Source organism: Motacilla alba, chromosome 10, assembly GCF_015832195.1.
Source record: "Motacilla alba alba isolate MOTALB_02 chromosome 10, Motacilla_alba_V1.0_pri, whole genome shotgun sequence".
NCBI lineage: Eukaryota > Metazoa > Chordata > Aves > Passeriformes > Motacillidae > Motacilla > Motacilla alba.
The window spans coordinates 19,977,842-20,004,378 of NC_052025.1; the positions used below are offsets into that span (position 1 = coordinate 19,977,842).

At 61.6% G+C, this 26,537-nt stretch overlaps 1 protein-coding gene across 4 annotated transcripts in view; it reads left to right on the forward strand.

Moving 5' to 3' along the window:
• Window positions 1-306: 306 nt before the first annotated feature.
• ADAMTS7 (ADAM metallopeptidase with thrombospondin type 1 motif 7) overlaps window positions 307-26,537 on the forward strand; it is a 35,307-nt gene continuing 9,076 nt past the window's right edge. For all 4 annotated transcript variants that reach the window (XR_005258147.1, XM_038147169.1, XM_038147170.1 and 1 more), the window contains exons 1-22: window positions 307-430; window positions 1,437-1,780; window positions 2,596-2,767; window positions 4,575-4,771; window positions 5,422-5,505; window positions 6,038-6,162; window positions 7,182-7,331; window positions 7,925-8,068; window positions 11,364-11,508; window positions 11,935-12,027; window positions 12,646-12,791; window positions 14,151-14,320; window positions 14,514-14,647; window positions 15,062-15,182; window positions 15,479-15,723; window positions 17,297-17,438; window positions 18,787-18,913; window positions 19,505-19,718; window positions 21,693-23,669; window positions 24,458-24,610; window positions 25,816-25,989; window positions 26,333-26,479. Coding sequence is in view for 3 of the 4 variants with exons in the window: in XM_038147169.1 (XP_038003097.1) it covers window positions 337-430; window positions 1,437-1,780; window positions 2,596-2,767; window positions 4,575-4,771; window positions 5,422-5,505; window positions 6,038-6,162; window positions 7,182-7,331; window positions 7,925-8,068; window positions 11,364-11,508; window positions 11,935-12,027; window positions 12,646-12,791; window positions 14,151-14,320; window positions 14,514-14,647; window positions 15,062-15,182; window positions 15,479-15,723; window positions 17,297-17,438; window positions 18,787-18,913; window positions 19,505-19,718; window positions 21,693-23,669; window positions 24,458-24,610; window positions 25,816-25,989; window positions 26,333-26,479 (5,298 nt within the window). In the remaining variant the exon portion in view is untranslated. The remainder of the gene's footprint in view (window positions 431-1,436; window positions 1,781-2,595; window positions 2,768-4,574; window positions 4,772-5,421; window positions 5,506-6,037; window positions 6,163-7,181; window positions 7,332-7,924; window positions 8,069-11,363; window positions 11,509-11,934; window positions 12,028-12,645; window positions 12,792-14,150; window positions 14,321-14,513; window positions 14,648-15,061; window positions 15,183-15,478; window positions 15,724-17,296; window positions 17,439-18,786; window positions 18,914-19,504; window positions 19,719-21,692; window positions 23,670-24,457; window positions 24,611-25,815; window positions 25,990-26,332; window positions 26,480-26,537) is intronic.

Consider the following 26,537-nt stretch of genomic DNA (forward strand, 5'->3'; position numbering starts at 1 on the left):
CCCCTCTGATGTGCATAACCCCGCCCCTAATGCAAATAACCCCGCCTCTCTAATGTACATAACCCCGCCCCTCTGATGCACATAATCCCATACCTAATATGAATAACCCCGCCTCTCTAATGTACATAGCCCCGCCCAATACAAGTAACCCCGCCCCTCTGATGTGCATAAACCCGCCCCTAATGCGAATAACCCCGCCTCTCCAATGTACATAACCCCGCCCCTCTGATGTGCATAGCCCCGCCCCCAACACGCTCAGCCCCGCCCATCTGTTGTGTGCAGCCCCGCCCCGCCGCGCCCGGCCCCGCCCCGGGGCGCCCCCAGCCCGCCGCAGCCATGGCGGCCCCGGCCGCGCTGCGCCCGCTCCTGCCCCTCGTCCCCGTCGCCGCCGCGCTGGCGCTGGCCGCGGGCGGGGGCCCCGCGGGGACAGGTCCGGGGGGACAGCACGGCGGGGATTGTCCGCGGGAGGGGCGCGGGGGGGGTCCGCGGGGATGAGCGCCGGGTGTCCGCGGGATTGTCCGCGGGATGGTCCGCGGGATAAGCGCCGGGTGTCCGCGGGATTGTCCGCGGGATGAGCGGAATGAGCGCCGGGTGTCCGCGGGATTGTCCGCGGGATGGTCCGCGGGATTGTCCGCGGGATGAGCGGAATGAGCGCCGGGTGTCCGCGGGATTGTCCGCGGGATGAGCGGAATGAGCGCTGGGTGTCCGCGGGATGGTCCGCGGGATGAGCGGAATGAGCGCTGGGTGTCCGCGGGATTGTCCGCGGGATGAGCGGAATGAGCGCTGGGTGTCCGCGGGATTGTCCGCGGGATGAGCGGAATGAGCGCTGGGTGTCCGCGGGATGAGCGCTGGGTGTCCGCGGGATGAGCGCCGGGTGTCCGCGGGATTGCCCGCGGGATGAGCGCCGGGTGTCCGCGGGAGTGTTCGCGGGATGCTTGCGAGCCGGCCAGCCCGGTGCCCCCGGTTGGGCACGCTCGGAGCCGCAGCCCCGGTCCCGTCCCGGCTCCCCGCCCCGCCTGGGGAGGCTCCGGGGCGCTCCGTGCCCGCGGGCGCTTTGCCCCCAGAGACGGCGTGTCCCAACGCCGCCTCAAAGCGGGGATTCCGTTTTTTGGGAGTTTTCCCGTTGTTTGTTCGGTGGTTATTTTGCTAACAGCGGGACTGAAGCGGGGCAGAGCCGGGCTCCGCAGCTGCCTGACTCCCCTCGCCCGGCCGGCCCCTAACCCCGGCCCCAGCGCTGTCCCCGGCCAGCCCGGCGCTGGCCCCGAGGGCAGCCGGGCCAGGCGCAGTCCCTGCTGCCCCTGCCCCGTGCCGCCCCAGCGGGCACATCCCGCTGCTGTGCATCCCGCTGCCGCCGCAGGGGGAGTCCGGCGGGGGGCAGGGGTGCGAGAGGAAAGGTGAAGAAGCCTGCCGGTAAGCACCGCACCCCCTCTCCCCAGAGCCGCGCTCCGGCAGCGACATCGTCCATCCCATCAAGGTCGACGAGAGCGGAGCCTTCCTGTCCTACGACTTGTCCCACCGGGCCCTCCACCGGAGGTCTCCTGCCTCCAGGAGCAAGCTTCCCGCCTTCTACGAGCTGCAGTACCGAGGGCAAGCCCTGAAATTCAACCTGAGCCTCAACAGGCACCTCCTGGCTCCGGGCTTTGTCAGCGAGAGGCGTTTCGGGGGCATCGCGGGCGCCAAGATCCAGCCCCGCTCCTACAACCCGTGCCACATGATCGGGGAGGTGCGGGGCCGGGCGCGGCAGGCGGGGCTGGCTGCCCTCAGCACCTGCGATGGCCTGGTGAGTACAGCCCCCTCCACACCGAGCCCTGGCCCGCAAGGGAATGGCAGGGGCTGGGTGGAACCCTTGCTTCTGCCAAGAGTGACACCAAAACTCCCAGCAGCAGAGGCGGCATCTCATCACGCAGGTCTGGTACAACATGGATGAGCTGGCTGTGAATTTCCCATGGATTGCAGTGGTTTGGGAACTCTGCGGGGCTGGGTTTACTTGTTTGTGTCCAAATTCCCAAAAGTAGCAATTCTCTGCCTTGTGCTGCAGGACTGGGATTGTGAGGAGCACCCCTGGGAACGGGGGGCTGGGAGCTGCAGGTGTGAGAGCACAGCTCCTGGGCAGTGACGCTGCTCTGCTCGCTGTTTCCTCAACTCTCCACTGCTGGTATTTCCTGAGGCAGCAGTGGCCTGGAGGAGTTTGGGGAAAGAAACCTCCTGTGGGTCTGCAGAAATGTCCCCTGTAGCTGGTGGGGCAGCGCTCACGCTCGTGTCCCTCACTGTGCAGAGAGCACAACTCCATCAGATCCTCCACGGCTTCCCAGTGCCAGAGGGCAGGAGTAAAGGGATACTGGGGAGAATCCTTCCCTGGGAGGGTGGGCAGGGGCTGGGCTGGAATTCCCAGAGCAGCCGGGGCTGCCCCTGGATCCCTGAAATGCCCAAAGGCCAGGCTGGACACTGGGGCTGGGAGCACCTGGGACAGTGGGAGGTGTCCCTGCCATGGCAGGGATGGGCTTTAAGGTCCCTCGATTCCATGATTGCTCCTAGTGCCAGGTTCCACCTGGGCTGCAGGTGGCCTCACGGTGGCACTTTGTGTCTCCCTGGCAGAAAGGTGTGTTTCAGCTGATGAACGAGGACTATTTCATCGAGCCCGTGTCCAGCAGCCCCCGGGAGGAGGGAGCAGCACAGCCCCACAGGATCTACAAGCGCCAGCTGCCCAAGGCCAGGGCTGAGCAGGGCAGCAGAGCCCCGGCCCCGCGGGAGTCCTGCGGCGTGCCAGGTACTGTCCCTTCCTCTGTGGCACCGTGCCACAGTGGGTGCTGGACCCCCGGCCTCTGGGCTCATCTTCTGCTCCCAGCCCTGCTGCAGGCCGGGGCTGATGTGGAGACAGAGCTTTTGCTTTCATTTCCACCAAAGCTGTGGTTTTGACCTGCCAGGGCGTTGGACTCTGGGAGTGGAACTCGGTGGCTGCCCTGGGAGTTCCCACTGTGGGCAGAGGGCATGTGGGTCCTTCCCTGTGCACAGCAGAAGGGCTGGATAAACCCCCAAGTCCAGCATTTCAGGGAATTCAGTGCACTCCCAGCAGCTCAGGGGCCCTTTGCTCCCTGATGAAGCTGCAGTGCATTATGTGCTGCACGTTTTCTGGAGCTCTCTGCTTTCACAAACTGGGGTTTGCTTCTGTAACAGGGTTATCTTCAGGCATTCTTCTGATAATCTAAATTAATTACTTAATCTGTGGTAATCATCTTAATGGCTTCTTCTAGGCTTTGAAGTCTGTTCTTGACTCAAGTCCATTCTGTACTTGGAAGTCTATTCTTGATCATTAATTTCTCTGGCTGTGTGTAATTCATGTGGATCTCCTCTGTAACCAGGACCAGTGGGGTGGACGTGCTGTGCGTGCCCTGGAGGGGAATCCCAAAGGAATCCCAAAGTCTGTAGGATTTTAGTGACTGCCATCCTCTCGCTGAGCTCTGCTGTGTTGCTCTTTGCTTTGCCCACGACAGGCAGGTGCTGCTGGTGTTGTTTAACTCCTGTCAGTGCCCAGGGCTGCCCGTGTGCTCAGCTGGGTGGTGCTGGACAGGGACCATCCCGAGGGGAAATGCCCCCTGGGCCCCCCCAGCTCTGCAGCAGCCTCACGTCCCATCCCAGCTGGAGCTCAGCACTAAGGACACAAAGGGAACGAGCTCCGAGGAAGCTGCTGTGATTAAACTGTCACAGTGGCATTAGCAATTCATCAGGGGGTGCAGATAGCTGGGATTTCTCAGGCTGGGGATGAAACGCCCTTTCACGGCACACTGCTGCTCAGTGCAGCCCAGGAAATGTAGGAGCCCATTGTTAGGGAAGCCGTGGAAGCCATTCCCACTGTGTGGGATGAGGTTTGTAAAGCCTTCACCCAGCTCGGGCTGACCCTGACCTTGCTCTTGGAGCCGTGTCACAGGAAAAGTCCCCGCTGCAGGATTCCCAGCGCTGGTGTGCGTGAGGAGCTCTCGCCGCCCCCGCGCTCCCAGCCAGCGCCGCCGTTGTTTCCCCCGGGAAGGAGCAGAGCCCGCTCTCCTCTCCCTGTGCCTGGGGCAGTCTCTGTGCTGGCTGCCGGTCCCTGCTGCTGCTGGGGTCTGGCTCCAGTCGCCAGTCCTGCTTTGGGGACACAGAGCTCATCGTGATGGGAACTGTCCCTTCCTGCAGAACACAGATTTGGGGTGACCCCAAATGTGCAGCCGCCGGGGTTTTTTTCTCAGGTTGTTTCTCTGCAGTGTTGTCTACAAATTCCTGTGTCAGAAAAAAGCTAAGACTCTGCTTTGGGAGGTTCCCTATTCCTTGAGGAATATTACAAACCCAGTTCTGGCCAAAGAAAGTCCTTCAAATGCTCTGTTTATTTTGGTTTTTTTTTGTGTCCTGCTCGTGTGCAGCAGGCTGAGCTCAGAGTCCTCTGGAACAGAGCACAGCAAAATGCACATGGATATTGAGTTATGGCTCGAAGTGGGAGCCTTCTCCACATCAAAGGTGATTCCTTTGAGTTAAGAAAGAAGATATTAAACTTGCAGGCACTTGATCAAGGAAAAAAATATTTTCCCCCTTAAATCCCTCAGAGTCTGAGGAAAGCCTGGAGCGGTCTGAGAGGCGCAGGGAGAGGTGGGAGCAGAAGCAGCACAGGAGGAGAAGGATCAAGCCGCGCTCCATCAGCAGGGAGAAGTGGGTGGAGACGCTGGTGGTGGCAGACACCAAGATGGTGGAGTTCCACGGCAGCGCCAACATCGAGAAGTACGTGCTGACCGTCATGAACATGGTGAGTGCTGCCCTGCAGGGCTGGCACGGAGCCCTGGGGTGACCCAGAGCTCGTCCAGGTCCCCCCTGACACGGGCAGGGCCACCTGCCGTGGGACCATGGGCACGGGGACGTGGTCTCCAAGGGAGGTGCCAGGAAGGACAGCCAGGCTGTGCTGGTCTCTGCTGGCAGTCTGGGGGGCTGTGCTGGTGCCACGGCACAAGCAGAGAAGGAGGTGGCTCAGTCTGTCCCTCTGCTGCTGCCGGGGTGGCACCTCTGGGCATTCCAGAGGAAAGCTTTGCTTGATGCCAGGAGAGGGTGGGACGGGGCAGAGGAGCTCAGGTAACATCCCTGGGTTTCTGGGGGTGCTGAGGCACCCAGAGAGCACCGAGCTCCTTTGAGATGTTAAACACATCCCATAGGAGTGAGAGCAGAGGGGTTCCCCGGGCGTTTCTGGCTGAGTTCCAGCGTCTGCACAGATCACATCGGGTGTAAATGGGTTTCATGGCAGGCCTCCCTCTGTCTGCTCTTGTCTCCCATGTGGGGAATTCCTGAGGTGTTGTCAACAGCCTGCGGCAGCTTTTCCTGCAGGAGCTGCTGCAGCTGGAGGTGGCAGCAGCAGTGTCCAGGCTGCTGTGTCCCCAGCCATGTCCCCGTGGTGTCCCTGTGCAGGTGGCGGGGCTGTTCCACCACGCCAGCATCGGGAACCCCATCAACATCGCCATAGTGCGGCTGATCCTGCTGGAGCACGAGGAGGTGAGGCCCAGGCTGGGCTGGGCTGGAGACCAGGCTCCCTCCTGGGCTGGCCCCGTGGCCTGGCTGAGCGTGTGGGGGGGAAATCCAGGTGCCCAGCTTTGCCTCCTCGTCTGTGCTGGTGGAAGCAGGGATGGTGCAGAGCCTGGTTTTGGGCTGGTTTATGGTGACACGGCGTCACTGTGGTGGCAGAGGGCTCTGGGTCACTGGGTGGCCGTGTCCAAGCTGCTGTGGTGGCTCTGAGGGGCCTGAGGCCACTCAGCCACGTTCTTCTCTGTCAGGCAGCACACGGCGTTTTCCTGCGGTGGTTCTTAACCCCTGTTACTGCATGATTTGATGTTTTGGTTGAATCACAGATGAAAAGAAAGCAGGAAAAGGGCTGTCTTCCCACCCAGCCTACAAGCTATAAACATGGAGCAGTTCCATCTGGATGGCAGTCCCTCCCAATCCCACTCTGACGTGCCTGGGGTCAGACCTCTCCCCTCCCCATCCCAAAATCCAAACAGCTCCAGCAGATCTCCCTCTGTGTTGGCAGGAGGACCTGAAGATCTCCCACCACGCAGACAACACCTTGAAAAGCTTCTGCAAGTGGCAGAAGAGCATCAACGTGAAGGGAGACTCCCACCCCCTGCACCACGACGTCGCCGTGCTGCTCACCAGGTGTGGAGCCCACACACAGGGCTGGGGCTGGGGCAGCTAGAAACTCAGCTGGCTGCAGGTGGGGCAGCCAGGGGAGCATCTCCTGGGAGCTCTTGAAATCTCACTCCCCCTGCCTGGACACCTGCACGTAAGATCTGTGATGTGAAAGCTGGGATATCTCCCGGTGGCTGGAAATGCTGTGGAAGGTGTCCTTGCCCAGGAAGGGGGGTGGAAATAGATGATCTTTAGGATCCCTTCCAACCCACGGCATTCCATGGGTCTGATTCTATGGACTGGTCCGAATCTCAGGTTTAAACCTGGACACAGCTCCCAGCTGAGGTTTCCAAACCAGGTTTTCCCCGTGGCCCTGTTGCCAAGCCCCAGAAGGGCTGGATCCAGGAGCTGTACACAGCATTAACTCTCCTTTTCCCCTCAGAGGCTGGGCTTGGCAGAGGAGCCTCTGGGAAGCCCCTGACCTCCCACGGAGCTGGCAGGAATTCCTGCCTCTGGCCAAGTTTGTGTACCTTGCAGTCAAAGCCTGGTTTGAGGCTTTCAGGCTGCCGTGAGCTGGCTGTTGTGCTGGCTGTTGTGGGGCTTTGGGTGATGATTCACAACCCACAGCAGCTTTATCTTCCCTGGGAGGTTGCTTTGTAGCAGAAATGAGGCACTTCAGGCCTGGTACTTCAGTGGAGCTGTTCTTCCTGGGTGGCTGGAGCTGCCCTGGAAAACCGCAGCACCTCTGGGATGTGCTTCCCCAAAACATTGCTTGATTATCCCCAGCATCAGCTTTATTTATACAAGGGAATAAACGCAGCCAGGCTGGCCAGCAGCTCCCATTAATCAGGCTTAATGGTGAGCTGGGGATACCGGGAGAGGAGAGGGGAAAGGAAAGGTCAGAAATGTTTCCCCTGTGGAAGGATGTTGGATGTCTCTGCTCTCACTCCTGTCTGGCCGCTGTCCGCGTGCCGGGTCCTGCCGCCTTCCAACGCCCTCTCTGCTCTGTGTCTGTCTGTCTGTCTGTCCGTGTGCCCTCGGCCAAGGAAGGACATCTGTGCTGCCATGAACAGGCCCTGTGAGACCTTGGGGCTGTCCCACGTGGCCGGGATGTGCCAGCCCCACCGGAGCTGCAACATCAACGAGGACACGGGGCTGCCGCTCGCCTTCACCGTGGCCCACGAGCTGGGACACAGGTACCATCCTCTTCCTCCTCCTCCCGTTCCTCTGCGTGCACCCTGGGGCTGGAGAAGGCACGGGGGGAGGTTGGGAGATGGTTCCCAGGCGGTTCCCCATGGGTGCAAACACTCCCTTCCTCCCTGAGGGTTTCGGTCCAGAGTTAAGTTTTGGGTTGTCCCAGGTTTAATGAGAACACATAATCCGAGGCAACCTGGAGAAATTGCACCTGTGTGTTGTCCCGGGGTGGTGTGGGAAGGTTTTGGAGCAGGGTTGCCCACTGAGAGGCTTTGAAGTGGGATCTGTCTGCAATATCAGCGACAGAATTTTGCTTGCCCCAGTTTCAGTTAACCTTTGACAAGATCGCTTGAACACTGCAGTTCCCAACAGGCATCTGCAAGTGGGGAAACACCCACCAGTGAGATCTTGTGGAATATTCCTGAGTTTTCAGTGGGAAAGCTGCAGTGAGAGCGGGGGACAAAGCTAGGGCTGTCAGTAGCACGTCCCCAGGGCAGGTCCCTGCTCCCGTGCCGGGAGCGGGGCCGGGAGCGGTGGCGGGGGTGGCTGTGGTGGTCGTGGCTCACCTCCCCTCCGTGGGCTGTGTCTTACACAGTTTTGGGATTCAGCATGATGGAAGCAGCAATGACTGTGAGCCAGTTGGGAAAAGACCTTTCATCATGTCTCCACAGCTCCTGTATGACACGTCCCCACTCACCTGGTCCCGCTGCAGCCGCGAGTACATCACACGCTTCCTCGAGTGAGTGCTTCCTCCTCTTCCTCCTCACTGCTGGGGCTGGGGGGTCGGGGCCCAGGCCTGGGGGTGCTCTTATCTCTGAGATATCTCTCTAAGAGTGTTTGGGGTGTTTGCCCGGAGCAGCTGTGGCTGCCCCATCCCTGGGAGGGTCCAAGGCCCCGGGCTTGGAGCAGCCTGGGGTAGTGGGAGGTGTCCCTGCCCGTGGCAGGGTGGGATGAGATGGGCTTTGAGGTCCCTTCCCACCAAACCATTCCACAGTTCCATGGATCCTCCCTGGGTTGCCTCACTCGGTGCTGTGAAGGGGGGTCAGGAGCTTTTGGGGGGCACAGGGGCTGTGGCTGCCCAGATAAAACCAGAGTGTTTTCCCTCAGTGCTCTCTGCAGGTTCTGCAGAATCTCTTCGATTCTCTCTGCCTGTCATGGGCAAACCAGATCTGGCCAAATTCTTCCCTGCCTTTGTTTATTTTTAGCACCCGTGGCTGATTTTTCAGCCTGTTGTTAGGAAGTTCCAGGGAGCCCAGCCCGGAGTTTGGTTTGTCAGCCAGTGGCTTGCACTGGAGGAGCATTTTCCTCCTTGCTACAGGAAGGACTGAAAGCAGTGAGGAGCAGCGAGGGGAGAGCTGGGCCAGGGGAGGCTGCTGGGGCCAGGCTCCGCTCCCAGATCCCAGCCTGGGACATGTGCCTTGGCCCCGTGCAGGGGAATTACTGCTGATGGATGGCTTTCTGAGGAATGAGCTTCCCGCATCCGCAGCGCTCTTGGCGCTCTGCTTTTAACCTTCACTTGGGGAGGAAGAATTTCCTGCTTGTGCTGAGCCCGGGCTGCTGCGAGCTGCGATGGGGAGAGAGCAGCTGGAAGCTCCTCTGCTGGGGTTTTGGTCTCTTTGCTCCCCCAGAAGGAGCAGCTCTTCCTCAGGAGCCATTCAGGGCCTGGCAGGCGTCTGTCACCGGCTGTGACACCCCGGGCAGGGCCAGCACAGACAGGAGCTGTGTTGTAAGGGGATGCTGGCAGGAGAACGGGAGGAAGGGAGCCAGGAAACCCGACCCTGCTGACCTGGGGTTGCTGGGTGTGCTTGGAACAGACCTCACGTTCGGGAAAACCACACTCTTGCGCGGTGGTGATTATTATTTTACACAGATCATTATTATTTCACAAGCGCTGCTGAATGGTGGAGCATCTGAAAGTGATTCCCAGCAGCAGCACGGCCCCAGCACTGCAGTCAGTGCTGCTGCAGCTGGGGCTTCAGTCAGGGTCTGCCTGGACATGAGGGGGCTCTGGGAGAGGTCCTGTCCCTGCTCTGGCAGCCTGTCCCCAAGGAAGGTGTCCCCTCGCTCAGGCCAGTGTAGGGTGCTGGCAGAGCATCTGGTGATGCTCCAGAGCTGGAGGGACCCTTCAGTCTTTGCTCTACATCAGACAACCAGATTTTCTGCCTCTTTCCACAGTGCTGGAGCTCTTCTTCCATCATCCTCCTCTTGCCAGGGCCTGGGGCCTGCTGCCCTTGCCCTGCCCGTGCCACCCCTCTGCCAGCCCCTCCAGCCCCATGGCTGTGCAGCTGATTCTTCCCAAGCTCCGAGCTTTGCCTTTGTTTGTGTTGAATTCTGTCCTGGCTTCTTTGGACCCTTCCTCCAGTTCTCTGGGAGCTTTTGGAATTTTAATCCTGCTCTCAAATGTGTCTGCAGGTCCTCTCAGGCTGCTCACAGATGGGGATTTAATCGTTGTTCCATCCCCTCCGTCCTCCAGCTCGTTAAGGAAGGGGCTGGAACGGGCAGAGCAGTGCAGGCCCCTGCATCTTTCCCTGTGGACTGGGATTTACTGCGGATCCCTGGAAGCCAGAGGGAAACTCAGGCCAATTTTTCCCTGCTTGGAGATGTGTTTTGGCCAATTGAACAGACCGGGAGAATGATTGTAAAATACTTAACAAAGCAATGAATTCTGGAAAAGCTGGAAAGCTGAGGCCCCAGTCACCCTCAGACTGGGACAGAGCTGGGGCAGGGCAGGGAGTGCCCCAAGCAGGTCAGGGGAACAGGAGGCTGGGGACAGTGTAGGGGGGACCTGTGGGGCCCAAACAGGCACAGGGTGAAGAGTCCAGAGCAGCACGAGTGTCACACCTGGGGCTCACCCAGGATGAAGTGCTTGAGCCTGGATTTTTTCCAGTAAGGACACCTTCTGTTTTTAGAGAAAACACTCCAAGTGCACAGAACGGGATGGGCTTTAAGGCTCCTTCCAACCCAAACCACGCCAGGGTTCTGGGATTCTGTGGGAACACGTGGGGAGGTGCCATGGGCAGTGTGCATGTGTGCCTGACACGGGCTGCAGCAGGACCCTGTGTCCAGCTGCCCAATCCCTGCCCCATCCATCCCAGCCCCACAGCACCCACAGGGGTGGGATCCTGCCCTTCCCACTGGGCTGGGAGCAGGATGCTCCTGCTCTTGGGAGTTTGGAAATGGAGATTTTTGAGCCCCTGGGCTGCTGACAGCAAGCCCTTTCCTGGTTCTTCCCGTAGGGAAATGCCAGTGTATTTCAGGGAGCACATGCGTGGGGGTTTAAGGGGCTGTCTCCAGCCAGGAGAGCTGTTTGCAGGTGTCCAGTGTGGGACTCGGTGGGAAAGGCAGGAGGGGGTGCTGATTCTGCTGAGCATCACCCCGTGGCACTGCCAGCACCCCAGAGCAGCAGCTCTCCTGCTTCCAGCCCTGTTTCCGAGCTGCTGCTTTGGGTTGAAAAGGAATCTCACTGCACGTGAATTCCCGGTCCCAGCAAACCCGAGTAACCCGATCCGCCGCCACAGCCTTGCTGGAAACGAATTTGCTGGAATAACACCGCGGGCCGAGCTGCTGACAGTCCCGGCTGTGTTTGGGGAGCGTCTGCGCAGGGCGAGCAGCTGGAGCAGAGCAGGCACCGCCCGCCACCGTGCCACCTCTGCCCGCAGCTGTCCTGCCAGCCTGGGCCGAGCCGGCGGTGCTGATATCTCCTTTATCCCGTTAGCAGCGCCTGCGGGGGCTTCTGGAGCTCGTGCCTCCACCGGGACATTTATGGTTGTTGCCCCTTCTGTCTTTGTCCCTTCACCTTCCCCACGTCCTGCCACGCCGGGGGGACGTGGGGGGATCGCTCTGGGGGGCTCCCACCCCAAGAAGGTACCCAGAGGTGCCCATCCACAGCGGAGCAGCCCCAGGGACTGCAGAGAGGGGCCGTGTCACTGGGAAATGCTGGTTGCTCATCCCGGGACATTGACCAGCGGCTGCTCCCATCACCTGCCGGAGGTGTGGGACGCCGGGGTGACACTGCTGTGACCTCTCCCTTGCAGCCGGGGCTGGGGGCTGTGCCTGGATGACCGCCCAGCCCGGGAGCTGCTGGACTTTCCCCTGGTGCCCCCGGGCGTCCTGTACGACGTGGGCCACCAGTGCCGGCTGCAGTACGGCCCCTACTCCACCTTCTGCGACGACATGGACGTAAGGGGGGCAGCGGGGGGCTCCGGGGGGCTTTGCTGGGGCTCTGCCCACCTGCCCGAGGGAGGGATCTGATCTGTGCCCGAGAGATGGATCTGTGCCCAAGGGAGGGATCTGTGCCCAGGGGAGGGATCTGTGCCCGAGGGAGGGATGGATCTGTGCCCGAGGGAGGGATCTGTGCCCGAGGGAGGGATCATCTGTGCCCAAGGGATGGACCTGTGCCTGAGGGAGGGATCTGATCTGTGCCTGAGGGATGGACCTGATCTGTGCCCGAGGGAGGGATGTGATCTGTTCCCAAAGGAGGGCTCTCTCTGTGCCCAAAGGATAAATCTGATCTGTGCCCAAGGGAGGGGTCTGTGCCCAAGGGATGAATCTGTGCCCAAGGGAGAGCTCTGTGCCAGGCAGGAACCTGTCCCTCTCTTCCCACAGAGTGTCTGCAGCACGCTGTGGTGCACGGTGGGGAACACGTGTCACTCCAAGCTGGATGCAGCTGTGGACGGCACAGCCTGCGGGGAGAGCAAGGTAACGGGTGGCACACCCCTCCATGGCCTCGGGGAGCCCTGCTCCTGCACACACAGGGGCTCTGCAGGGTCGGTGCAGGGTGGGCTCATCCCACTGCCCCTGCTCTGCCCAAACACCCGCTGCCCCCAGCAGGGACTGCCCTCAGGGAGGGGGACTCACTTGGGGTCACTTGAATCACCTGGGAAGGTGAAGCCCACAGTTAATGGCCATGGCAGGAGAAAGGTGAAGCCCACAGTTGATGGCCGTGGCAGGAGAAAGGTGAAGCCCACAGTTAATGGCCATGGCAGGAGAGCACAAGGCTCGTTCTGCTGCCATGGTGGATGCTCCTCCCTGGGATCTCTCCCACTGCTGCACCTCTGAGCCCCTCTGGGCTGGCACTGGGCTGTGGATCCCCTTACTGAGGGGTCTCCATGGAGCTCTGGGTTTGTTTTCTCCCTCAAATCCTCAAACAGCCCAACTCCTCTGCGTTTCCCGTGGCTTGAGGAGCTCCAGGCTCTGGCAGAGCCCAGCTGACCCCGGGCACCTCCGTGCCAGCAGGGCAGGGATTCCACGGGACAGTCTGTGTGCTGGGCTCAGTGCTGCCCACCCTGACCCGGTGTTCCCCTCGTGTCCCCACAGTGGTGCTTCAACGGCGAGTGCGTTCCCGTGGGCTTCCGGCCCGAGCCCATCGACGGCGGCTGGAGCTCCTGGAGCTCCTGGGCCTCCTGCTCCCGCAGCTGTGGAGCAGGAGTGCAGAGTGCTGAGAGGCACTGCAGCCACCCCACGTAAGCCAGCCCTGAGCCTGCGCTGCCCAGACCCCGGGATGCCAGTCAGGAGTCACAGAATGCTGGGGTGCTCTGGGTTGGGAGGGACTGGTGCCATCCCCTGCCCTGGAGTGCTGCAGTGTGACTCAAACAAAGGGCAGAGGCGCCACGCTCAGAGATGTAAAACATATCCCGTGTCCTTTAGTGACAGAACAGCAAACCAGGCATTCTTGGAGCCTGATTCAGAGTTGTTTTGAAAAACCCTGCTGCAGTTTATCACCCTGCTGCATTCCATCAGCCAGTGCTGGCTGGAAGTGTCCGGGCACTGCTGGAGGAGCTGCCATCTCCATCCTGGGATTTCTGCTGACCCATCTGCTCCCCAGATGTCCCCTTGGTCACCAAATGCCTGTTGCACTGGATTCAGCCGAAACCCCCGGCTTGCCCTGGTGTCAGAGCAGCCTGGGATGGGGAGGAAGAGGGCTTTGTAGTGATGTTCCAGGGGAGTGGCTTTTCTGTGACATGGGGAGCTCTGACAGCCCCAGGAGTGAGCTCCTGTCCCTTCCAGCCGTGCTCTGCCCATCCTCTTCCTCGGGTGAGTTTGGTACGTGCTGCTGGGCTCTTGAGGGAAGTGCTCTGTCATCTGGGTCCTGGATCAGGACCTGGATTTGTGTTTGACACAAACGCTGTGCCAGAGGTGCTGTTTAGTTTGTGGAGTGTTCCAAACACAGCTGTGGGCAGGCAGGAGAGCAAACACTGGGAATTTCCCAGGCAGTTGTTTGCTTTGGCCACTGGAGGTAAATCTTCAGCTTTGCCCTTGGGATGAAGTGAGAAAATGTGTGCTGGGCATTCTCCCCTCCCACAGCCATTCCTCAGGGCAGAGCGTGTAAACACAGCCCTAAAATAATCATTAGCTTCATTCTCTTCAGCAGAGTGTGCCCAGGAGAAGGAATTCTCGTGAGGTCACTGGGACACGGGCCATGGACAGTGGTGTGACCCAAGGACAAGGCAGCGTGGCGGGAGATGGTGGCCGTGTTGTGAGGCTCTGCTGGCATCTGAGAAAAGCACTGCTGTGCTTCTCGAGTCTCTCTTGCTTTAAAAACCCCGGCGCCAGCTTTGCCATTCCCTGGGCCAGTAGAGGAGCAGAGTCAGGAGGACTCCCGGGGTGGGAAGGAGAGCAGCTCCTCCAGAGCAGCTGCAGGAAGGGCACCAGGCTGGACGGGGCTTGGAGCAGCCTGCTCTGTGGAAGGTGTCCCTGCCCATGGCAGGGGGTGGAACAGGGATGGATTTTGAGGTCCCTTCCGACCCAAACCGTTCCACAGCTCTGTGACTCCGAGGTCTGTGCCCTCCCAGCCCTTGTGTGACTGGTTTTTGCCTCCCCAGGCCCAAGTACGGGGGCCGGTACTGCCTGGGCGAGCGCAAGCGGTTCCGGATCTGCAACGTGCGGCGCTGCCCCCCGGACAAGCCCTCCTTCCGCCAGGTCCAGTGCAGCCACTTCAACCCCATGCCCTACAAAGGGAAGCTCTACAAGTGGACACCAGTGCCCAACAACAGTGAGTGGAGGGCAGACACCTCAAACCTGGAGCGGCTGGGGCACGGCCCCGGAGCGGTCGGAGCTGGCTGCTTGCGCCCCAGCCTTGCCTTGCAGCTCGTGCTGTGTTTTGTGTTTTACGCTGCCCTGGGCTCGCAGGGTTTTGTGCTTTGGGGCAGGCCCGTGCTGGGGCTGAGTGAGTGCCTGTTCCCCAGTTAACCCCTGCGAGCTGCACTGCCGGCCCGAGCACGAGTACTTTGCGGAGAAGCTGCGGGACGCGGTGGTGGACGGCACGCCCTGCTACGACAGCGACGCCAGCCGCGACGTCTGCATCAACGGCATCTGCAAGGTGGGGCTGGGCACCCGGGGACACCCCAGCCCGGAGAGCACCCGAGGGGCAGCACCCGGCCGTGGGCGCTCAGCATCCCCTCCCTCTCGTGCTGAGCTCGCTCCTTTTGCCATTCCCCACTTGGAGAGCCTGGTTCCCGTGGGGTGAGTGGTACGGGCTGTGTCAGCCTCTGTGCCGGCCTCAGGGAGCCAGAGCACAGCCCGGGCCAGGATGGACGCAACCTGGAGCGACCTTGGGGCACCCTGGTCTCAGGGAAGGTGTCCCCACCCATGGCAGGGGGCTGGAACTGGATTGTCTTAAGGTCCCTTCCAACCGCAGCCATTCCAGGATGCTGTGAATCCCTTGGGGACGATGCAGTCGGTGCTGGGAGGGACTGGGAGGTGCTGCTGTGGGGCTGACGGGGCTCCCTTGCAGAACGTGGGCTGTGACTACGAGATCGACTCGCACGCCGTGGAGGATCGCTGCGGGGTCTGCCACGGGGACGGCTCCACCTGCCACACCGTCCACAAGACCTTCGAGGACAGCGAGGGGCTGGGTAAGGGCACCTCCCGCTGTCCCCAGAGCACCCCGTGCTTGCTCCAGCACAGCTGGGCTGCTGCTGCTCCTTTGGAGGGGGAGTTTAATTCCAGCTTGTCAATTTTTTTGGGGATAATACAGTGGGGAACTCAGGTGGGCTCAGGGCAGGGTAGGACTTGGTGCCCACTGGTGCCTTACGGAGGTGTGAGGATTGGCACAGTGCTGGCACCCAAGGGACACAGCACCCACCCAAGGACAAAAATCATCTCAGACACCTCTGACTCCACCAAGAGCAACGCTTGGTTCCATCCCCAGGTTACGTGGACATTGGGATTATCCCCGTGGGAGCCCGGGAGATCCGGATTGAGGAGGTGGCAGAAGCCGGGAATTTCCTGGCGCTGCGGAGCGAGGACCCGGAGAAGTATTTCCTGAATGGTGGCTGGACCATCCAGTGGAACGGAGACTACAGGGTGGCAGGGACCACCTTCACCTACAAGAGGACAGGGAACTGGGAGAACCTCACCTCTCCGGGGCCCACCGTGGAGCCCGTGTGGATCCAGGTAGGATGGATCCTGCCCTCCTTGTGGGGCTGAGCTGCCGTGGCCCCTCACGGCCCTCCCTGCATCCAGGGGATGGGCTCTGCCCTCCTCGGGGCGTGTTTCTCTGGGAGCCAACGCTGGGGCAGCCAAGCACACGCTGCCAGGCCGGGGAGTGTTTCCAGCCCACACTCTTGCAGCTGAGCCTCATCCCCTTTGCAGCATTCCGCAGAATATTTACACAGGAGAGGGAGCGTGAGGAGAAAGAGCCGTTTCCTGACGCCTTTCCCGTGTCTTATCATGAGCAGGGAAAGAGCCCCTGGTGCTTCTGGCTGGGCTGGACAGTCAGGAGTGAGGGAGCTGCCAGCTCCTGCAGAGCTGTTGGAGTCAATGTCCTTGTGACCGTGAGGCCAAGCCTTCCTCTGCAGAAACCAGTGGGAGCCATCCCACACGTGATGGCACAGCTGGCACCAGGCTGACGTCCCTCGTGGTGCCAGGTGTGGTGCAGAGGTGGTAGTGGCCACGGAGCTGCATCCCGTGGACCCCCAGGATCCCCCTGCCCGGGCAGTCGTGGCTCAGCCCCACGCACTCCCCAGAACATCCCCGCCTTTGCATGAGCTCACCCAGGGCTCAGCCACCCCGAGCAGCCACAATATCCCTCTGCCTTTCCTTCAGCAGCAGCTCGGGGTGGGATGTGAGCAGGATCCTGTGCCCGCTGCTGCCAAGGGCTGCTGTTAATGGGAATGCTGGCACTGTTATTGGGAATGCTGGCACGCTCAGCACCCACAAATCACTTTCTGGGATTCATAACCTAATTAAAACCTGTGGACAACAACGTTTCGATATTCACTGAGAGGTTTTGGAAAGACGCCCTGGCTCCCGCCAAAGCTCCAAGAACAACAAAGCTTTGGCAATAATGGGAGTGCTTAGGCTAAGAAAAACAGGGATGAACTCCCGGCCCTCGCGAGCGCGGGCGCTTCCAGCAGGGCTCGTGTCGAGCACAGCAGCAGCAGGAACCCCTCTGCACTGGGAGGCAGCTTAGGAAATTCCACCCGTGGGCAGGGACACCTTCCACAAGCCGGGTTACCCCGAATCCCATCCGGCTCTGTCGGGGTGCTGGGCACAGGGTCACGTCCTTCTGGCCCTGCTGGGCAGCTCCTTCACCCTGAGAAGCCCCTGGGGCAGTGCCACCCCCCACTGCCCTGCCCAGCCACCTGTCCCCTGTGTCCCCAGCTTCTGCTCACCCCCTGCCTGTCCCCTGTGTCCCCCCAGCTTCTGCTCACCCCCTGCCTGTCCCCTGTGTCCTGGTTCTCACTCCTTGCCTGTCCCCTGTGTCCCCAGCTTCTGCTCACCCCCTGCCTGTCCCCTGTGTCCCCCCAGCTTCTGCTCACCCCCTGCCTGTCCCCTGTGTCCTGGTTCTCACTCCTTGCCTGTCCCCTGTGTCCCCAGCTGCTGCTCACGCCCTGCCTGTCCCCTGTGTCCCCAGCTGCTGCTCACCCCGTGCCTGTCCCCTGTGTCCCCAGCTGCTGCTCACCCCGTGCCTGTCCCCTGTGTCCCCAGCTGCTGCTCACCCCGTGCCTGTCCCCTGTGTCCCCAGCTGCTGTTCCAGGAGACCAACCCCGGGGTGAGGTACCAGTACACGATCCAGCGCCCGGCCGACAGCGAGAACGAGATCGAGCAGCCCGAGTTCCTGTGGCGCTTTGGCTCCTGGACCACCTGCACGGCCACCTGTGGGACAGGTGAGCGCAGCCCCGGGACGCCCGCTCCGAGCAGTGCAGCATCCCTGGGGAGCCTTTGAAATTCCTGGGTCTTGGGTTTCACGAGGTGCCAGGGGAAGAAGAAAGGGACATCTGCTGGGGTCACGGCCCCGCGGTGCTCAGCAGGAACCCCAGGGCTTTATCAGCGCCGTGCTCCCGGCTCGGTGTCCTGTTACCCGGCACGGGAATGGAGACAAAAGGGCTTTAGAGAGATCAGGGAGTGTGGAAGGGCCGGTCTCCTGCCTGGCTGGGCCTCTCCGGCGGGAGGATATGCAGGGTTTTACAGAGAAGAGAGCTCTGAGGTCCCACAGTGGACATTTGCTCCCCCCGTCCTGCCCCACTGCACCACTGGCTAGGGATCCCAGCGTCCCCAGGGCAGCTTTTGGGGCAGCTGGGACATTTCTGGAACTCTGCCGGGGAAGGCTGGGAGCAGCAAGCACTTCCTCGAGAGCAGCTGGCACTGGAAAAAAGGGGAATTCAAGGACACTTGTGCTTTCTAGGTAGCACAGAGTGCCAGGACACGGGCTTTGTTCAAAACCAGCTTTTCTTTGTATGGTTTGAGTGCTTGGCTTCCAGAAGAGAGGGGAAATAGAGGAGTGAATCGGGCAGGAGTCGGGTGAGGGTGAGCAGCTGGAGGAGGGCTGAGCCCCTCTTCCTGCACCGAGTGATGACGTGAGATGAGATGTGGGTTTGGGAGAGCTCACAATGAGCCTCAGGCGAGTCCCAAGTGCTTGAGCCAGAGCCCAGCTCAGCAGCTTCAGCAGGGTTCTGTCAGTCTCAGCTGAGCTCGTGGTGACAGCTCTCCATGTCGCAGGTCAAGTACGTGTTACAGAAACGGGGACAGAGGCCGGAGCGAGGCAGTGTGGTGAGGTCACCATAAAAGCCCCTGTGAGCACACAGGCGACACGAGGCTTTGGGCAGTGTTTTGTCCCTGAGTTGGGCTGGGGCAGGGCTGCCAAAAGAGCTGAGTGCTGCCCCGTGGCAGCCCCCAGATCCCGCAGTGCACGCGGTGGCTGGGTGTGCTCCGGGCGGTGGTGCCAGCCCGGTGCAGCTCCGTGGCTGCCACCCTGCCCCAGCTGCCCCGGTGCCAGGGGCTCTGCGAGGGCATCTCGGCCTCAGCACCGATGAACTTGCACCTTCAAGGGGTGCTTTCATTTTCATCCCACCGTCCTGGCTCACCGAGGGCCCCCTGTGCCCCGCCGGGTGGTCCGGTTCGGTTTCCGAAGCCGTGCCGGTGCCCGTGTGGTGGCGGTGCCCCCAGGGTGGCTGCCAGCGCCCTGGGGGTGCCCTCAGCACCCTGGGGGTGCCCTCAGCGCCCATCCACCCGCAGGGGTGCAGCGGCAGGTGGTGCACTGCGTGGAGAGGCTGGCGGGCCTGGTGGAGGAGCGGTTCTGCGACGCGCTCACGCGCCCCGACGACCAGCAGCGCACCTGCAGCGAGGAGCCCTGCCCAGCCAGGTGCCACCCGCCCTGCTCCCCCCTGCCCCGCCCTGGGGAGGGGTCCCAGGCCCTGGGTTGGTCCGTGACAGCATCCCCGGGGTTGCCTGACCGTCGCAGGGCATCGCCCGTCCACAGGCTGAGCCCCACGGGAGGTCCCGTCCTGGCAGGATGCTCCTCTCTGCCTCTGTGCACATAACCCTCGCACAGCTCAGGGGCTGGCCCATCCCTGACCCTCTGTCCGAGCTCCCAGACCTTGGGCTGACGCGTTTGGCATCCTCCTTTCCCCATGGCCTCGTGTGATGGGCAGTGGGATGGATCCTGGGGCATGGCTGCTTGCTCTGGCTGAGATCTTTCTCTTCCTCTTCCCCCTCTTCCCCCTTTCTCCCCTTTTTTTCCCCTTTCCCCCTTTTTTTCCCCTTTCCCCCTTTTTTTCCCCTTCCCCCTTTTTTTTCCCCTTTTCCCCCTATTTTTTCCCCTTTTTCCCCATTTTTTCTCCTTTTCCCCATTTTTTCTCCTTTTCCCCATTTTTTCTCCTTTTCCCTCATTTTTTCCCCTTTTCCCCCATTTTTTCCCCTTTCCCCCTTGCCCCTGTCCCTCTCCCCCCGGCAGGTGGTGGGTGGGTGAGTGGCAGAAGTGCTCAGCCTCGTGTGGCCGGGCAGGGCTGATGAAGAGGACGGTGCTGTGCATCCAGAGCGTGGGGCTGGACGAGCAGAGGGCCCTGCAGCCAGCAGACTGCCAGCACCTGGCCAAGCCGGATGCCACCGCGCCCTGCCACCCAGAGGTCCCCTGTCCCTCCCCGTGGGCTGTGGGCAACTGGTCCGAGGTGAGAGGGGACATTGGGGGTGTCCCAGCATCTTGCAAAGGGGTGGGAGCTGGGGACAGGGGTCCCTGGACACCTCAGCCTGCCCCAGAGTGATGGGTGTGCTCCTGCTCTCAGAAATCCATGGCTGTGTCCCCAAGGGCTCCCCTGGATGGGAATTCCATTGCTGGGGAGGTCTCAGGGTGAGGAGGGGGCATTGGGCAGTTTTGGAGAGGTCTCAGGGTGAGGAGGGGGCATTGGGCAGTTGAACTGTGCCCCAGCCCTGGGCTTTGCAGCTCCCTCACTCGCACAGGGTGAGTGCCACGCTCTGTGCTTGGCACAAGGAGGGCAGAAATGAGATTTTCAGCTGGACATGGCTTGGAGCAGCCTGCTGTAGTGGAAGGTGTCCCTGCCCAGGGCAGGGGGTGGAACTGGATGGTCTTCAAGGTCCCTTCCAAGCCAAATGATTCCGTGGGGTGATTAATGGTGACACTCTCTGCAGCCTTGATTTATTTTTGTGTTTTTGTGAATCAGCTTAACCACAGGCTGAGGGTTTCAAGCAGAAAATGATAACTCCTAATTTAAACAGCCGTTCCAAAAGTGTTCAGAGTGAAGACAAATATCAGGAGAGAAAGGAGAGAGCCTGGGAACAGAGCTTGTTGCTAAGGAACAAATGGAATCAAATGTGAACAGAGGATTTGAAGGCTAGATGAGACTGAGTTGGAAATATTTTTCTAGGGGCCCACAAAAGCCACAATTAAGGGCTAAGAAAGATGGATGCAATGATTTAAAGGGAAAATTACAGCTCGTAGGTGGGTCAGTGCTGGGCAGGGCAGCCCCAGCCCTCCCAGCTGGCCTCCATGGTGTTGGCACCAGTGGATTTGTGAGCCCTGGAGAAAATGTGTTGGGGATTTTGAGGTTCTGCAATATTTCTGTCCTTTAATTTAAAGGGAGAGCCCTCTTTCTTTTCCATTTCCACCATAATCAGGGGGATTGGAGGGGCTGGGAAGCTTCCCAGAGCCGTGGTCCTTCTGTCAGCAGTGCCAGCAGGGTTGGGGCAGCTTTGTCTGCAGAGCCCAGGCAGGAGCAGCGTGCCCATCTGGCACCGGGGCACCGGGCCCTGCCAGAGGGGCTCTCTGGGGTTTGGGGGGCCCACAGCTGCTTCACACCGGGGCTCAGTGCCTCAGGAGGAGCCCGAAGCTCTGCACACACAGCTTTGTGGGGTTTCCAAAGAAGCTGCTGCGGCCGGAAGGCTGGTTTGCTGTTCTTCAGCTCCCTGCAGCCCTCTCTCAGGGTTGGCGTGTGGTAGTGGTTGATTCCAGCTCTGGAAATGCCTGGTGGTGGCCACCAGGGAATCCTGGAATGCTCTGGGGGTAAAGGGACCTTAAAGCTCATCTGGTTCTGCCCCCTGCCGTGGGCAGGGACACCTTTCACAAGCCTGGGTTGCTCCAAGCCCCAAATGCAGCAGAAAATGCTGCTGTTCTCCTTTCCAGCTTCTCGGTTTCTTTCGTACTGACCCATCTCAAAGAGCCCATTATGGGGGGATGGTGTGTCCCCAGCAAAGCTCCTTCCTGACCTTTGCTTTTTCCCTACTCAGACAACACCCATGTTGTTATTCCCCGCTTCAAAGAATGCTCTTCTAGAAGAGATGCAATTCATGGCCATAGGTCACAGGAAAGGCCTGTTAGCTCATCTCACCCCTGCCCTTCCCAGCCTCCATCTCCCGGGAAAACTGTTCCTGGCTGGAAAGCAGGGCAAGGATCACCCTGAGCAAAGTCCCCGCAGCTCCAGCCCTGCTCTGGCGCGGTCTCCAGTGGGGATTTGGGCAGTGATGCTCTGCTCTCCAGGGTGAGCAGTGCCCCACGGGTGGCACTGGCGCAGGAGCTGTCCGGGGCCCAGGTGGGAGCTGGCAGAGTGACGTGGAGCCCTCACAGAGGGAGCCCTGGCAGCACTCCCGGCCTCGCCTCACAGACCTGTGCCTCTCTCTTCCCTTGCCAGTGCTCAGTGACCTGTGGGAACGGGACCCAGAGGCGCCCAGTGCACTGCAGCAACAGCAGCGGGGCCCCGTGCGACCCTGAGCAGAGACCCAGCCCCCAGAGGCCTTGCTCCCTGCCACAGTGCCACCAGAAATGGGACACAGACTGGTCTGGCAGCGGCTCCTCCAGCAGGGAGCTGTTTAATGAAATCCATTACATCCCCAGCAGCCACGTTCCTAAATTTAACCCCTTAATCCCAAACGTCCCGGAGTCCAACGATGTCAATGTCATCACCGAGGAAGACTTCTCAGCCAGGAAAGGAAACGTGTTTGTTGATGATTTTTACTACGATTATAACTTCATCAACTTCCACGAGGATCTGTCTTACTACCCCTTCACGGAGAAGGAGCCAAAGCCAGAGCTGAGCACCGATGGCACGGAGGGGCCCTGGGAGCGGCCCACCGAGGCCCTGCTCACCAGCGAGCGGGGAGGAGAGAGCCAGGAGCAGCCAGGCGCCGAGGAGGAACACACTCCTGCCCCTGGGCACGGGCAGAGCAGAGACACAGAGCAGGAACACACTCCTGCCCCTGGGCACGGGCAGAGCAGGGACACAGAGCCCAGGCATTTAGCCATGAATGACCTCCTGAGCACGGTCCCCGAGGATGTGGGATCAGCCACCCCCAGCTACACCACCCCTGGCCTTTTGGGTGAGGAGGAGGAGGATACAGTGCCCGTGCCCCACTCTGAGCACCACCCGCCCCCCCAGAGCTCCGTGAACCCCGACTCTGCGAACCACGGCGGCCCGCCCTGGGATGAGCCCCCCGGAGCTGCGCCCAGCAGCCTCGGGCAGGATGTCCCTGCTCCCTGGGGTCCCCACCCCGCTGATGAGGGCTGGGGCAGTGCCAGGGTGGATGTGTCCCTTGGGCCAGCAGCCCGGGGTGGCAGCAGCGAGGGCCGTGAGGGTGCACAGGGGCGCGGCACGGCCGGGTCTGCGGGGAGAGGCCGCGGGGGCTCCAGGGAAATGGCTCTGGATGGTGCAGCCCCGCAGCCCCCCGAGCAGCACGGGTGGGCAGGAGTGCCACAGGGGCTGCGGGACACGCGGGCAGGAGGGCAATCCCGTGGCATGGAGAGGGCAGACCTTGCCTTGCCCACCCCTCAGGCCCCGGGCTGGGGGATGGCAGGGAGAGCTGGCAGCCCTGCCATGAGTACCCCTCCTGCGGGTGCTGATGGGGCTCCTGTGGGACACGGAGGGCACCAGCCAGAGCTGCACAGCCCCACAGCCGCCGGCTCAACGCCCTCGGTGGCCACAACAGCGTCCTTGTCCCCTGCCATGCCCGGGCCGGCCACCCAGCTCACCTCCAGCGGCCTCAGCCAGCAGGATGCCCCGGGCCCAGCCGTGCCCACAGCCCCAGCTCATGGCCCACCTGCCCACACAGCAGGGTCCCCCCTGGAATGGGGAACAGCGGGGGTGTCCCAGCACCCGGATCTGGCATCTCCCCACGCTGAGCTGACCTCCCATGGGAGCCCTGCACCGAGGGACCCCTCACCGTGGGCACCGCCAGGGACATCAACGAGGGAGCCCTCACCGTGGGCACCCCCAGGGACATCAACGAGGGACCCCTCACCATGGGCACCTCCGGGGACATCAATGAGGGACCCCTCACCGTGGGCACCGCCAGGGACATCAACGAGGGACCCCTCACCATGGGCACCTCCGGGGACATCAACGAGGGACCCCTCACCGTGGGCACCCCCAGGGACATCAACGAGAGACCCCTCACCGTGGGCACCCCCGGCGACATCAACGAGGGACCCCTCACCGTGGGCACCCCCAGGAACACCTGCCTCCAGTGACGGGGGGCAGGAGTTGTCCCAGCCCACCCCTTTGGCCCCCCAGCTGTGGGAGAAGAGGCTGGAGGAAGAGGAGGCTCTGCTTCCACCATCACCCACGGCAGCAGCCACTGCCAAGCCCAGCTGGGAGGTCGGGAACTGGAGTGAGGTACGTGGTGGGACCCGTTAAAAGTGTGACAGGGCCAGTGTGGATGTGAGACCTGTCCCTGTCCCTGTCCTGGCTGGCTCTGGGATGTTGCCCTTGGCAGCAGTCAGTGGCTGGGGTCATTAGTGTTAATTAGGTTTTTGGGGTGAACAGCAGCATTCCGTGTGCTGCAGATCTGGGTGCTTTTGGGGTGCACAGCGTTCCCTGTGTTGCAGAGCTGGGTGTTTTTGGGGTGCACAGTGCTCCCTGTGTTACACAGCTGGGTGTTGTTGGGGTGCACAGTGTTCCCTGTGTTGCAGAGCTGGATGTTGTTGGGGTGCACAGCGCTCCCTGTGTTACACAGCTGGGTGTTTTTGGGGTGCACAGCACAGCTGGGTGTTTTTGGGGTGCAGAGCGCTCCCTGTGTTGCACAGCTGGGTGTTGTTGGGGTGCACAGCGTTCCCTGTGTTACACAGCTGGGGTGTTTTTGGGGTGCACAGCGTTCCCTGTGTTACCCAGCTGGGTGTTTTTGGGGTGCACAGCGCTCCCTGTGTTGCAGAGCTGGGTGTTTTTGGGGTGCACAGCATAGCTGGGTGTTTTTGGGGTGCACAGCGTTCCCGGTGTTACCCAGCTGGGTGTTGTTGGGGTGCACAGCACAGCTGGGTGTTGTTGGGGTGCACAGCGTTCCCGGTGTTACCCAGCTGGGTGTTTTTGGGGTGCACAGCACAGCTGGGGTGTTGTTGGGGTGCACAGCGTTCCCGGTGTTACCCAGCTGGGTGTTTTTGGGGTGCACAGCGTTCCCTGTGTTGCAGTGCTCGGCCACGTGCGGCCTGGGCGCGGTCTGGAGGCCGGTGCGCTGCAGCAGTGGCGCTGACGGTGGCTGTCCCGCGGCCGACAGGCCCGTCCCCGCCCGGAGGTGCTCCCTGAGACCCTGCTCGGCCTGGCGTGTGGGCAACTGGAGCAAGGTACGGCGCCCTGCGGGGAGGGAGGCTCCCCAAAACCCACGGGACAGGGTGCGGGGTCTTGGGGAGGGCTCTTGCCCCGTGGCTCCCAAAGGTCAAGGTTTGCGCTCGCCACGGGGCTTAAACTACTCACCCCACAGTATTTTCATTTTTCCTGGTCCTGGGCTGGTAAAAAAGTCGGGAATTTGTAAAAGCTAAACAAAGTGATTTGATGAAAGGCCATGTCGGGTGGGGCTGGACAGCCTGGTCTAGCGGGTGTCATCCCGTGGCAGGGGCTTGGAACAAGGTGGTCTTTAAGGTCCACTGGGAACCGTTCTGTGGTTCTGTGATTTGTCACATGTTCTGGCCACGCTGCCCTGCCAGGGGCTGTTGGCAGTTGGGTTGGGTGAATTCGGTAGGGTTGGTGGTGGGGAGCAGCCCTCCTTGCTCTGGGTGGTCGCTGTTCCTTGGGGCCACCAGTTCTTTAAGGCACAAAGACTGCTCCTGTTGCAGCTGGAAAGCAGCTGGTTTCAGAGGGCTGGTAGTGACAGATGGGCTGCACAGACTGTGCTCTGGCTTGGCCTGGAGCAACAGGGGGAAGCAGGTGGGTTGTCAGCTGAACCCAGCGCAGGGCAGAGCGTGTCCCTGGGGTCACCTGCCATCCCCACAGGGATCCCCCCTGCCCAGCCCCGCTGCCCTTCCCCACGGTGGCTCTGTGTCCTTCCCCACCGTGGCTCTGTGTCCCTCCCCACGATGGCTCTGTGTCCTCCCCATGGTGGCTTTGTGTCCTCCCCACCATGGTGCTGTGTCCTTCCCCACCGTGGCTCTGTGTCCCTCCCCACGGTGGCTCTGTGTCCCTCCCCACCGCACTGCTGTGTCCCTCCCCACGGTGGCTCTGTGTCCTTCCCCACCACGCTGCTGTGTCCCTCCCCACAACGCTGCTGTGTCCCTCCCCACGGTGGCCCTGTGTCCTTCCCCACGGTGGCTCTGTGTCCCTCCCCATGGTGGCTCTGTGTCCTCCCCACAGTGGCCCTGTGTCCCTCCCCATGGTGACTCTGTGTCCCTCCCCACGGTGGCTCTGTGTCCTCCCCACGGTGGCTCTGTGTCCCTCCCCACGGTGACTCTGTGTCCCTCCCCACGGTGGCTCTGTGTCCTCCCCACGGTGGCTCTGTGTCCCTCCCCACGGTGGCTCTGTGTCCCTCCCCACGGTGGCTCTGTGTCCTCCCCAGTGCTCCAGGAGCTGCGGCGGGGGCACGAAGGTGCGGGACGTTCACTGCATTGACACCAGGGACCAGCGGCTGCTGCGGCCCTTCCACTGCCAGGCCAGGCTGGCACAGCCCCTGGCACAGCTGCCCTGCCACAGCGCGCCGTGCCTGGACTGGTACACGTCCTCCTGGAGAGAGGTACGGGCTGGCCGGGCACCGCTCAGCCCACCCCTGCCGGGCAGAGACACCTGTGCTATCCCAGGTGGCTCGTCCAGCCTGGCCTGGGACACTGCCTGGGATCCAGGAGTTCCATCCCAGCTCCTCCTCATCATCCTCACAGTTCCTGCCGAACATCCCAATATCCATCCCTGCCTCTGGCAGTGGGAGCCATTCCCCGTGTCCTGTCCCTCCATGCCTTGTCCCTCTCCTGGAGCCCCTTTGGGCTCTGCCGGGGTTCTGAGCGGTCCCTGGAGCCTCCCCTGGCCCAGCTGTGTGCGGGGCAGAGGGGCTCAGCGCTCAGCCTGCCGGCTCTGTCCCGCAGTGCTCGGAGCCCTGTGGTGGCGGGGAGCAGGCCCGCCTGGTGACGTGCCCGGAGCCGGGGCGCTGCGAGGAGAGCCTGAGACCCAACAGCACCCGGCCCTGCAACAGCCAGCCCTGCACCACCTGGGTGGTGGGCTCCTGGGGACAGGTGAGCGGGGTGTGCCCTGCAGGGACCCGCAGGGAATGGGGACCCCGGCCCCGCACCC